General features: G+C 34.0%; 1 protein-coding gene across 4 annotated transcripts in view; it reads left to right on the top strand.

The window, feature by feature from the left end:
- The window catches only part of ABLIM2 (actin binding LIM protein family member 2), a 310433-nt gene that overhangs the window by 250417 nt on the left and 46479 nt on the right, over positions 1 to 13537 (top strand). For 2 of the 4 annotated variants that reach the window (XM_051965982.1, XM_051965981.1), the window contains exons 15-16: positions 1367 to 1420; positions 11313 to 11362. In XM_051965982.1, coding sequence (XP_051821942.1) covers positions 1367 to 1420; positions 11313 to 11362 — 104 coding nt within the window. Of the gene's footprint in view, positions 1 to 1366; positions 1448 to 11312; positions 11363 to 13537 lie in introns of all 4 variants that reach the window. The other 2 variants (XM_051965979.1, XM_051965980.1) reach the window with 1 other exon arrangement.

Below are 13537 nucleotides of genomic sequence, written 5' to 3'. Positions count from 1 at the left end.
TTTCACTTTGGATAATTTTTCCTGCTGCTAACCTCCTGAGGGGAAGGGGAAAGAGGTTGGGGGAGAAGGAATTTCTATGGTATCTTGTGAGCAAAGCAGAGCCATACAAGGCAAGAATATGGTATACATGTCAGCCCATGGACACATAGAAATGTACTATAAGAAGGGGGCAGAAAGTAAACACTGCACCTATCAAAGGCAAGTTTTCAATTAATTAAGAAGAAAAACCGTCATTTCATCAATACCTCTAAGACCAAGAGTCTCCTCATACTAGGAAAATTCTCCTGGCTGGCCACCTATATTTTATCCTTGGCTTCCCTCAGATTCTGCCATTACTGGGAAACTTCAGTTTCCAGTCTGACTTGGCTTTTGGCTTCCTCCTTCTCTTGAATTACTCACTAGACTGATGACCCTTTTCCCCCAGTAAGGATTTCCCTCTCATATCTGGTTTAATCACCACATAAGCCCTTCAGCAGGAATATCATGGTACTCTCTGACACTTCCTTTTTTTCCTGGAGCCCTCATCTTCTTAATGGTGGCAGAGTGTTCTTTCCATGTCCTCCAACAAGGTACCAAACTAACCAGGGGCCATTTCTTGCTCTGCCATGCCAATGTGCTATAGGATCAAATAAGTGGGGACATAAAGTGTTCACACTTGTCTAAATAACCATGCTTTTTAAAGCTCTATAATAATCGTAAAGTGGCATTTATTTTCCATGATAGTTAATAAGGCAGATATATATCTATATATATCTATATATCTATATTTATATATATATATATATATATATATATATATATATATATATATATATATATATATAGTATAGAGAGCTGCAAAGATCTGAATTCAAACCCAAGATCCACTTCTTCTTGCCCATGTGACTTCACTCCTTACCCTCAGTTTCCCCATCTGGAAAATGGGGATAATAATATTTGAATTATCTCTTTGTATGGAAAATGGTTTATAAATTGTAAAATATAAAGAAATTATAATTACATATATCTAGGAGCAGAAATGTGAGTGCCAGCTGGATTACAGCATCAAATTTATGTTTTTTGAGAAAAGTATTTAATATGTCTAAATTTATAGCTTCCATTATTTCTACCTTAAAACTGGGGACATTCAATGATATATTCGTAACTTGACTCAGCAATAGATGTCCTATTTAATTTTCTCTATGTAAGGTTCTCTGTCCTTTAAAGAAAAATACTCAATGGGCAGGAGGCCATTATGGTGATTCCTAACTGTGTGAGAGGAATGAAGCTGTTTTGTTTTGTTTTGTTTTAAGAAATAGAATGGAAATTGTCACAACTGCTTGCTCACTCTTTTGTTCTTTCCTTTCTTTTCTTTCCTCCTCCTCAGACTCTGGAGTAAAAGATAACATCTATAGGAAACCCCCCATCTACAAACAGAATGGTAGAGTCTGCTTTCCTCTTCTTTCAGGTTTTCATTGTTGATACTGCTATTTTCTGCATGTTTTCTATATTCTGATTTACAGCTGAATCAAATCTTTTTTGTCCTGATGAGTGATCATTTCAACTCAACAGAGGCAGCTAAGTTTTCATAGCAAGAGTACTAGATTTGAAGTCATGGCTCTGTCTCAAAAAAAAAACAAAACATATATTTACCTTTGGGCAAATCCCTTCTTTTCTCTGGCCACCATATGTAGAAAATGGATGGAATGTTCTCTAAAATGATGCCTTACTTAGCTTTAAATCCTGTGATTCTGGCATAAAACAATCTAAACATGAATTATTTAAAGTCACTACCAGGAGTCATGTTTTCAGAAACTAAAGCAAAAGAAAGTCAGCATATGACTAGTTACTCCAAAAAACCTCTGAACATTAATGATCTCAAGTTCTCATTATGCACATGTGGAGGTACATTTAGATTTCCAGACAAGTAAGATCCACGATCTAAGAAAGACTTAATCAGAAACTGTGACATATGCTTCATTTTAAAAGAGTTGTTACAGGGACCCGGACAAATCACTTAGCCTCACAATATTTTAGAAAGAAGGTGTCAGATTCACAACCCCAAAACTCCCCAGTAAAGCATGAACCAGATAAAAATATAATTGGAACATGTTTAACAAAATAATAGAAAGTATAATATAACATAGATAGTATTAATTTATGATTTTCTAAGTCAAGATTCAATCAAGACATTTCTAGTTAAGTTTGATGCCATTTTTTTTTTGAGAAGTTCTACAAGATTATAACTTGAAGAGAAGGTGCCAATCTGTATTGATAAGGAGTTTCTTCACTTGGGAGTTACAAATACTAATAAAATCACAGATTTATTCCCTTTTCCTGTACCTTGAAAGGACAAAGATATTTTAAGGCCACTAAAAGAAATCTAATTAGTGCCGAGAAATAGATATTGACTGACTTTATAGATAATGTGATTTAACTTCATTCTAAGAGGGAAGGAAATGGGGAGGGAGGGAAAGAGATTTAGTTCACTCAATTTATTTCTTGTCACTTGAGGCTGAAATAAATTATTTGGGTTCAAATGAGCATCCATTCTCTCTCCCGACTGCACAAACTCCCTGTTTAGGTTTTGTTTCCTCTTCTCAGGCAAGAAAATATATATTTTTAATTATATGAATTTGAAGACAGTGGCTTCTTCCAGATTTCTTTCAGTCAATGAATCATAGAATCACTACATGTTAGAGCTGAAGCAGAGGGTTTAAAGCAAGGTAGATAGAATGGCAAGTTGAAAGGATAATTTAGTACATCTTCATTTTCAAATTCGGGAAACTGAGACCTGAAGAGATCAAGCAACAAATGAATGAACATCTTCCCAAGAGGCTACCTAGGATGAATATTTTCCTATGTTAGAATGAATTGGAATAGATGGTCTTTGAGATTCCTTTTAACCCCAAGATCCTGCATAGGATCTTGAACTTCATCATGAAGTCATGAACTTCATCAGCTACTCTGAGAGAAGAGTCTCAAAACATTCAATCCTGCTATAAAAAATATTAATAATATTTTCATGGGATCACAGGAATTAAAACAGGAAGGCATCTTAGAAACTGTTTAGTCCAATTCTTTATTTGAGCAGCTTTCCCAAGGTCATCTAAGAAATGTCAGAGCAGATTCAAATTCAAGTTCCCCAACTCCAATTATGGTATTTTGTCTCTACACCACACTAAGTGGGTTTCCTCATGTAGGTGGTAAGTTACTCATCTGTAAAGTATTAACCTAAGAGATTTGAAATGGTAAAACCTTAAATGCATATTCTTGATTTTTTTGGTGGAAGGGTAGAATTTGAAGGATGAAAGTTCTAAATATTCTCATTTTTTTATCCATGTATTAGTCTGTCATCTAAATGCTGTTTGAATTTATTTTTAAATGCCAACAGAGTATTCAAATTCTTTTGTGCTATTGTACATATCATTGACAAAAATTAATTGTGTATATATATATATATATATATATACACACACACACATAGAAATTTATATTCCTACATATACACAGTATACATGTTACATGTGTGTTATATGTCAATCAATATATAGATACATAGAAAGAAGATAGTTGACCTTGGAGATTACAACTCAGCACTTGTGTCAAAACCAGTTATGTCAGTGGATCTCGAAAAAAATAAGTTAGATGTTTTTAGATGTTTGTTTTTTAGCTTCATTTTTAACTCTCCATTTACCTAAGGGGTCAATTAGAAAAGTTCTTGAAGGAAACTTTACACTCAGAAGGAAGACAAATGACAATTCTACTCACTGAGAGAATGGCTAATAGCCCCTGGCAGTGCTTTTGTTGAAGAAATCAAATTGGAAGAATATTTATTTTCTTTTAAAAATTGACTTGGCATGTTAGAGCAGCACTGAGAAAATTGAAACTAGGACAGCTTTTGAGTTACAAAACCCCAGATTCTGTGAGAAGTGTACTAAGTTGGATGTCTTACAAAAGTTTTGCCTGGAAATGTTTTTTTTTTTTTTTTCCCAGACATGCAGATTGTCCTATATGTTCTATTTTCTTGTCACAAAAGGTATTTTGAGTGCATTTTAAAAATTAATTAAAAAAAAAAAGTTAGACTTAACCTTAGGATCATCTCCTGCTGTGTAAAACATCTCCATCCCCATGGCTGTTGCCATGCTCTTCATCACAAGGTGCCATGCTGTCTGAAGCTTAGAAATTGTTGTCCTCAGGAATCCCAGTGAGTCACCACTTTAAAAGAATGGCCATATTGTTGTCACAACAGGAACACTAGTTCTTAGTGACACAGAAGAATAATGCACTATAAGATTTGGATTTAGAATCTGAGAGTTTGAATTTGAATACTGATTCCACTAATTATTTTTATGACCTGAGGCAAATCACTTTCCCTCAATGAACTTCAGTTTGCTCTTCTCTAAAAATAAAGGAGTCAGAATATAGGACAACTAGAATCTCTTCCAGGCTCCAAGCCCTATGATGTCTTACTGGAAAGCATTAAATATTGAACTAACAGCAATGAATAGACAATATGAACTGGGGCTCCAGGTTTTTCCCTCTCAGTTGGATTTCATGCCAAAGAATAGAGCAGCTGAGAAAAGTAATAAGAATTCAGGCATGTATGTGATCAATGACTTGACATAACTTGAAATTTAAAATTCTCATGAAGTATTTTTTCAATCTGATTTTGGCATGAACACTTAAAAATTTCTCATTAATTAATTAATTAATCAAATTAATTAATAGATGCCTTGAATATCCTTGAATATTGAATATCCCAGAGTCTGGCAGCATGAGAGGAAATAAAAGGACAGTCTGGCTCCTTTGAGAGGCCCCCAAAAGAAGAAATTGAGCTTCTTTTCTTACAGTAATTATGAAATATAATAAGCAGTTTTGTACTAAAAAACAAACAAAAAAAACCCAACTGATTAAGATTCAAAGGGAAAATCTAGTCAATATTGATTTTATTTCTCAGAACCTTCATGCCAGCACTTTTTTTTTTGTGTGTTCCATAGAAACCTGGTATTCCCCATAATGCCAAAAAAGTCAATGTTATCACTATTTTGCCCTCTATATCAGTGATGCTCCAACTTTTGTTCTCAATATCTATTATTAAAAATTATTGATGTTCTGTACAAATAGTTTTTGTTTCTGTGGATTATATTTATAGATATTTATTATATTAGAAATAAAAAGTAATTTTGAATTTATAGACCTTCTGAAAGAGTTTCAGAGATCCTCGGGCTTCTCTAGACCACTACTTGGAGAAGCACTGCTCTGGATTATTAAATATGAAATTGCATAAAATAGTTGTTGCTTACAGTTGTTGTTGTTGTTGTGTGTTTAGTATGAAAGGGGGCTTACTTTTCTCTATCTCAATATCGCTAAACTTGGGTCTGGGTAAGAGACTATCTGCTACAGTAATAATTGTGGTAGTAAAAGATCAGAAATGAGTAACAGTTTTGTTTCATTTTGTTATTAAAAGAAAGAGGATAAACAATAACCCAGTAGTAAAAAGTCAGAAGCCTCATACAAGTAAATAACCCTCAAGATACAAATGTTGGTACTTGTGCCAGAGTCAGGATCATAGACTGAGTGGTGAAACATAGGAACATCCTTAATGGCCATCTAGTCCACAAGGCCATCTAATATCCAAGAGGTAAAACAGGCAAACTTCATCTAAGATGGTCAGGCAAGAATCCGAACAATTGAGGGTCCAATTGATATATGCTATAGTTTCATTTTAAATCCATCAAAATTTACTTAACACGTCCTACCTGTGTGACCCTGGGCAAGTCACTTAACTCCAATTGCCTCAGCAAAAAAAAAAAAAAAAAAGAAAAGAAAGATAAATCGTTCATTATAGTGATGCTGTCAATATCCAGTATTTCTAGATAATTCGTTCCCCTTGATTTGAATAAGCTACAGCTGTAGACAGCTCCTTGCCACTGCTAAAGAATATGATAAGGGAGATAGCTGTGTTTGAGCAGAGGCAACAATTAGCAATCAGTGGGCATCGACTTTAAGAGGAATAGTTGAGAAGAGGGAAGAATCAATAAGAGACTGACTAGTTAGGGAAAAAAATCTTCATGGAAGAAAGTGGATGGAAAAAAGGCTAGTAGAATGTGGATGGAGAAGGGAAAAGAGAAAGATATTCTAGGCAGGATATAATGAAAGTAAAGACACTTAAATGTGAATGAGCGTGGTGAGTTCATGGGGTAGAGTAATCAAATAACAGGAAATGAGGTTATACATTGTCTGACTCTTCACAACCCCATTTGGATTTTCTTGGCAAAGATACTGGAGTAGCTGGTCACTTTCTTCTCCAATAGAATCACTTAACTTCTGCCCTGAGCCCTCTCGCCATCTGTGAGATGAGGTGGTTGTACGACAAGAACTCTGAGGTCCAGCTGTAGACCCAGGATCTTTTGATCCATTGTTAGCTCGCTCTAATTGTTAAGAAACTCTTCCTCAAAAACTTCGTACACAGTAAAAACGAGATTATGTGATGATGAACTGTGACAGACTTGGCTCTTCTCAACAATGTGGTGATTCAAAATGATTCCAATCAACTAGATATAAAAAATGTCATCCACATCCAGAGACGTGGATACTTAATGTGAAGCACTTTTTGTTTGTTTGCTTGTTTTCCTCATGATTTCCCCCCTTTTGGTCTGATTTTCCTTGTACGATATGACAATTATAGAAATGTATTATAAGAAAAATTCTTCCTTAATTAAAGCCAAAAACTTCTAAGATTCCTAATCTACCACCTAGTTCTATCCTTGCAGTGGCAAAGAGCTGTCCATAGCTGTAGCTCATTCAAATCAAGGGGAAAGGGTTATCTAGAAATACTAGATACTGGCAGAGTCATCATGTTGAGTGATTTGAAATGGAACTATAGCACATATCAATTGGACACTCAGTTCCTCAGATTCTTGCCTGACCATCTTAGACCAGGCTTGCCTGTTTTACCTCTTGGATGCTAGATGGCCTGGTGGACTACATGGCCATTAATGTTCTTCCTAGGTTTCACCTTGTGATAGTTTGTGATCATGCCACTGGCACGTGTACCAACCTATGACATTTGTATTTTGAGGGTTATTTTCTTAGGTGTGGCCTCTGACTTTTTACTACTGGGCTATAGTTTATCCTTCTGTTTTTAATGAAAATGAAATAAAATTGTTATTCACTTCTAACCTTTTACTACAACAACCATTACTGTGGCAGACAGTCTTTACCCACACCCAGGATGAGGGATATTGTGGAGAAAAAAAAATAAGCCCTCTTTCATACTAAATACACACACACACACACACACGACAAAAACAACAACAAGTGTAAGCAACAGCCATTTTATGCACATGCAATTTCATATTTAATAGTAGAATCTTGTGGATCTCTGGAATGTAAGATTTATTTTATCTTTAAATAAAGATATTTTACAAATTTATAAAGATTGTTTATATTTATATTTATAGTATGTAATATACTATATAAAATGTAATTTATAAAATAATATAATATAATTTATAATACATAGTATTTATAAATAAAACTAATTAGGTAAATAAATAAATTTCAGATCTTCCTTCTTTTCCCCATCCAGTCCTATTTTCTAGATATCCCCCATTTAAAAAAAAAAACTAATCCTTGATTGACATGGTTTTCAGTCTACTCACAATCCTTTAAACACATTCCAATAACCAATGTTAGTATTTCTCAACTTGTAGTTTCTCGAATTGGATACTCTATTCCTGATAATAACTGACCACGGTAAAGTACAGTGGTACGATAATCTCTGGCACTTTCATTCTAGAATCATGTTAATACAAACAAAATGAAAGATAGCCTAGTGGAATAAACAGAAGGCAGACTGGGAAATCATGTTACATGGTTGGATGACAGAATGTCTCAGTTCCTCAGGACACTCTTCTAAGCCTAAGTAATAGAAGAGTTACTGATCTGAATTGCTGAAGGGAATTTATGCAGCAGGATACCTCCTTTCATACACACATAGATATGATCATAAATAAAGAAAAACACAAAGAAAACAACAAAAGGTCATATTTGTCTTTTTTTCTTTCCACATCCCACAACTTAGAATTTTGTCCAATAATGGCACTATATACTATTGGAAGTTTGGGTAGCCTGTCTTTCCAACTATAAATCCTTGTGATTTATTAATACAATGAAGAGTCTCAGCTCTCTGGCCTTTGTACATTGTTATCCTTGAGGAAACTGGAATAGTGGCTGTGCAAAAGAAGCCAATGCAATGGATCCCCTTATTATCTGTGTCGATGAGTCTGAGCATACATATTTACACAAATACTTTTTTTTCTTAAAAATGATATTATTCACTGAATTTTCATAACAAAGGAGAATTTTACTTCTGATTCCTTAGGGATCCTTTTCGCTTAATAAAAAGAAAGTTGGGTATGTTTTCTTTAAAGTAGAAAATGATTTTTTCTTTGAAACTAATGAAATTTTGATGAATACAAAACTTGACTTCTCAGTATTCAATTGGGGGCTTTCTCCTGTCAAAGTTCAGCCTCCTGGCCAGTATTATCTGACCTACTTTTATTTTTATCCTTAGAAAAGTATGGGAGATAATGTCCCAGGAAATATTGAAGACTATGTTTCTCCCTCACACTAACAAGACTAACAAGTCTTAGGTCATGGTATATAGTACTCTACACTATAGTCAGTTCTATAAGATCATTTCTATCCAGAGCTTGAGTATTAAAACTTGAGGGAATTTAATCAAATGAAGGGCAGATAGGTATCACTATGGAGCACTAGGCTTGGTTTTAGGAAGACTCATCTTCCTGAGTTCAAATTTGGCTTCAGAAACTTACTAGCTTTATCACCTTGGGCAAGTCACTTAACCCTATTTTCTCAGTTTCCTCATCAGTAAAAGGATCTGGAGGAATAAATGATAAGCCACGCCAGTATTATCTTTGCCAAGAAAGTCCCAAATGGACTCATCAAGAGTCGGACATGACCAAAACAACTCAATAAAGCAACAATCAAATCAATTGATTCACTGAGATAATGATCCATAAATGTGAGAAAGGATAAAGGTAATAGGTATTTATGTGATCAGATTAACACTGGGAAATTCAAGTCACACTTCAGAGGAGGCAATTTTTATTTGTAATTTTAGCATCATTAATCGATGATGGAAAACTAAATAGGCTAACAAAACAGGAAATAAAAGGATCACCTCTCTCATGGACAAGCCTAAATCCTCTTTATTCCATTTCCCAGCTTCTCTATTCTTTACCATGAAATGCAACTGAGAGGGAAAAAAGTGGAAACCCAGCTCACATTGTCCATTGTTATTAGGCCAACATTAAGTGCTTTTCAGTGTGATAGGACATCATAGGACTTGGAGCCTGAAGGTGGGATCACCTTCCTATATTCTAACTCCTTTATGCACATATTTATATATATGAATATAAATATTTATCTTCATATACTCAAATATAATGCAAAATTTGTAATAGAATTAGGAAATGCCTTCTTGAAGACCTAATTCTATTTAATATGGTTTCATTCCTTGTTGATATGTTTTTTGTGTTCAGTATTTTATGTAGAAATTTAAAATGCCATTTTCCATTTCATTACTTTCTTTTCTTTTTTATAGGGATACATTAAAATTATGTTGTTTTAAAACTAAGGTGCTTTACAACACTTTCACTAACTTGGAATGTATCCAGAAGAGAGCAGCTGGAGACAGTGTCATAGAATATATGAAACTAAACTAAAAAATGAAAAACTAAAACTAAAAATTAGATGAAAAAACTAAAAATGTTTAACATGGGAAAAGTAGTCTGGGGCCAAGTGGACTAGAGACATGAGTGCTACCTTAAAATATTTGGATGAATATCATATGAAAAAAAGATTGAATTTGTTTTTCTTGATCCCTGTGGGTAGAAGTAAGAACAATGGGTAGAAGTTACATAGATGTATCTTCCAGGTTCTTTTTAATTCCTAAAAATTAAAAGTGTTTAAAAGCAGAATAATTGGCCTCACTAGTCATAAGTTTTCCATGACTGGAAGTCTTTGAACAGGGTCTGGATGAACACTTCTCTTGGGGGCTCTACATAGAATTCATCTTAGGCTTCAGGTATGAATTGAACTAGGTAACCTCCAAATCTTATGTTTCATGATTCTGTGAATAACTGGGTCTAATATTTATGGATTTTTTAAAAAATGTCATTTTTCATAATTTGTCATTTTCTTTTTAAAAAGCATACTTTAAAACCATCACATATATCCTTCAAGATGTTAATGGGCTATGTCAGAATCCTAAGACTATGTGATTAAGTCATTATAATGAGAGGACACTTTATTTGAGACCATTAATGAATCTGTAGGACAGGTCTCATACACTCATAAGCATAGACATGGACAAGCAGGATTTCCATATGCAGGCTATTCCTACTGAAGGCATTTTCTCCCGCTCTGGCCTGGCTCAGATTCTGTGGACTATCTATTATGCCGTTGAAATCTCTTATCTTCCCCACCTTTTTAAAAAATGGATCATATCATTATATATTTCAACATTAACACTATATAAGGATCAATTCTGATGGAAGTGGCTCTCTTCAACAATGAGAGGATCCAAATCAGCTCAAATTGATCAGTAATGAACAGAACCAGCTACACTCAGAGAAAGAACACTGGGAAATGAGTGTGGAACACAATATAGCATTTCCATTCTTTCTGTTATTGTTTGCTTGCATTTTTGTTTTTCTTCCCAGGTTACTTTCTTTCTTTCTAAATCCAGTTTTTCTTGTGTAGCAAGACAACTGTACAAATATGTATACTATATTGTATTTCACATATATTTTAATATATTTAACATGTATGGGACTGCCTGCCATCTAGGGGAGGGAGTAGAGGGAATGAGGGGAAAAGTTGGAACAGAAGTTTTTGCAAGTGTCAGTGTTGAAAAATTATCCATGCATATGTTTTGTCAATAAAAAGCTATAATAAAAAAAGACATTTTCAGGAAAGAATTGTTGGTGCCTTAGGTTTGAGCTACTTTCAAAAATGCATTAATATGTCATTATCAGTTTTTTCAAAATCTTAGATATTATTTTTTATCATGTTTATATATTGGATTACTTGCCATCTAGGGAATAGGGTCAGGGAAGGGGGGGGCAGAATTGGAACACAAGGTTTTGCAAAGGTCATTGTTGAAAAATTACCCTTGCATATGTTTTGAAAATAAAAACCTTCAATAAAATTTTTTTTTTTCAAAATTTTGGATCATAGAGCAGAAATGCTAATACTGGGAATACATTCTATTTTAAAATGGAACTTTTTTTCTATTCTAGTGTCAAAGAAATCAGATGAAGATGGAAATTTTGATCCAGATAACCGGAAGGTAATAAGAAACATATAGAAATAAATGAAATTTATTAGCCAAAAATCTTTAAAACTAAAGAAAATTTAAAAATTAAAGATAATCATTTAAAATCTTTTTTCCAGATTTCAAGTCCTAACAACTTAACATTAATTGGTCTAAGACTAGGAAAGGAGAAAAGGAAACCTTTCTACTGAAGAAGGATGATATAATAGAACATTGGCTTGCGTCAGGATATCTATGACTTACAATTGGTTTTGCCATTCACTATCCATGTCCTCTTGGGCATGTCACTTCTCTCTTTTGGGACTCAATTACTTCATCTATAAAATGGGGATGATAACAGTATGCTTCCTACCTCATAAAGTAATTTTGAGAAAAGGGCTTTGTTAATGTGTAAATGTTATGTAAATGAGAAGCAGCATAGCAGAGTCAGGTCTTAAGATTAGGAAAACCTGAGTTCAAGTTTTATCTCTGATATATCCTGATTGTGTGACTCTGGACAAGTCACTTTATCACTCATTGACCCAAGCATATCTCTAAGACCATAAGTTACAGAGCAGTTGCCAATCCTTATTAATAGAGAGAGTTTCTTCATTAAAAGGCCTTTATAGCAATGTAATCAAAGGTTCAATTCAAGAATTGTTTAAAGGCAACAGAAATGTGTTTTTTTTTTATTGTATCCTTTTCTATCTAAATGAAAATTTGATTCGAGCATATAAAGTGATTATGTGAGCACTGAAGTGTTTTTCAGCCCAAGATCCAGTGACACTCTGAATCTTTGAAACTCTTAGGATCATAAGTTAGATCTTTTAAGCACTTAAAACACTTTTTATTATATTTTGTCCTACCTAGATTATTCATCCTATTTATAGCTATGCCTTAAAGAACAGTTTCTGATGTCCTGTTTACAAATATAAAGTCTCCATAAAAGAGCCATTTTATTGAGATTTTCAGTATCTTGCAGCATCCAGATTTTATGTTATAAAAATAATACATACTACCCACTACTACTCCTCTTTTACAAAATCTTATTATGTCTTGGGAGTGATCATGAGTTTTCTCAGGCTATCCTGGTGGAACCCAGCCTCCTGTACCTTCACTCAAGCTGGGGAGGGTGACCTGAGCCTTTTATTATTGGACCAAGATAACTAAGACTTCTTACTAAGTGGGTTTCAAAGGGATTGATTTTAATCATGTCAACTCTTGAAGACCACCTCCTAGGTTAGAAAGAGGTAATGAATTATGGTAGAAGAAGACAACTCCTCTGAATTCACCTCCAATTTGCATTGCATATATCTTGTATAGACATGGCTGTTTGCATCTTCTTCCCTCCTTCTCCTCCTCCCTCCCCCACTTCCCCACCCTGGTCCATTAAATGGGAGCTCCTTGAGGAAAGGAATTTTTTAAAATTCCCATTCCTTAATACAGATCTTGCCACATAGCAGACATTTAATAAATGTTTTTTTGATATATTGAGAGAGTACCAGTCCCTAAAGTATTGAAAGATTAATGTACTAAAAATTAAAATAGCAGATCCCATTTCTGTATTGTTTCATTTGTTCCTTTTGAAGTAGAAAACAAAAATTATTATTAAAAGATTATTCAGAGGATAAATGACTTGTATGAACTTATATAGTCAGAAATCGACAGATTTAAGACTTGAAAGATCCAGATTTTCTGGGGCCAAACTGTCTAGTAATTATCCTACTACATTTCTCTGCCTTTCTACATTATAAAGAGCTTTACTGTTATATATACATCACCAGATATGTGTAACAAATCTCAATTTCTTCTGAACTATTTTTCCTTCTCTCTTTTTTTTAAAGAGATAATTCAGTGGGAGAAATACATTCAGAAATGAAGATAATGTGAAAACACAATATAAAAAAATTTAAAATATGTAAACAAACCTTAGTTTCCCCATTTGTAAAATAGAGATAGGAAATTCACAGATGGAAAGAAGAGAGGGACTGAGTCTCAAATGTCAGATTTCTGAAATTCTTTGAATCCAAAGGTCCACACATGTATGGATTTGCTTAAAGCTAAATATTCCCATTTTAATAGAAACCCAATGCATATAAATTCAAACACAAGTACAGACTTCATAGAACACAGTTTATGTACAACAAGTAGGAGATATCATTCGGCTAGCAGGTCCTCTCTTTCTTAAGCTTATGAGTTATGATTCAAAAC

This window comes from Antechinus flavipes, chromosome 6 (assembly GCF_016432865.1).
Source record: "Antechinus flavipes isolate AdamAnt ecotype Samford, QLD, Australia chromosome 6, AdamAnt_v2, whole genome shotgun sequence".
Taxonomy (NCBI): Eukaryota; Metazoa; Chordata; class Mammalia; order Dasyuromorphia; family Dasyuridae; genus Antechinus; species Antechinus flavipes.
The sequence above is the reverse complement of the archived record's forward strand: the minus strand, read 5'-3'. Positions and strand labels throughout refer to the sequence as shown.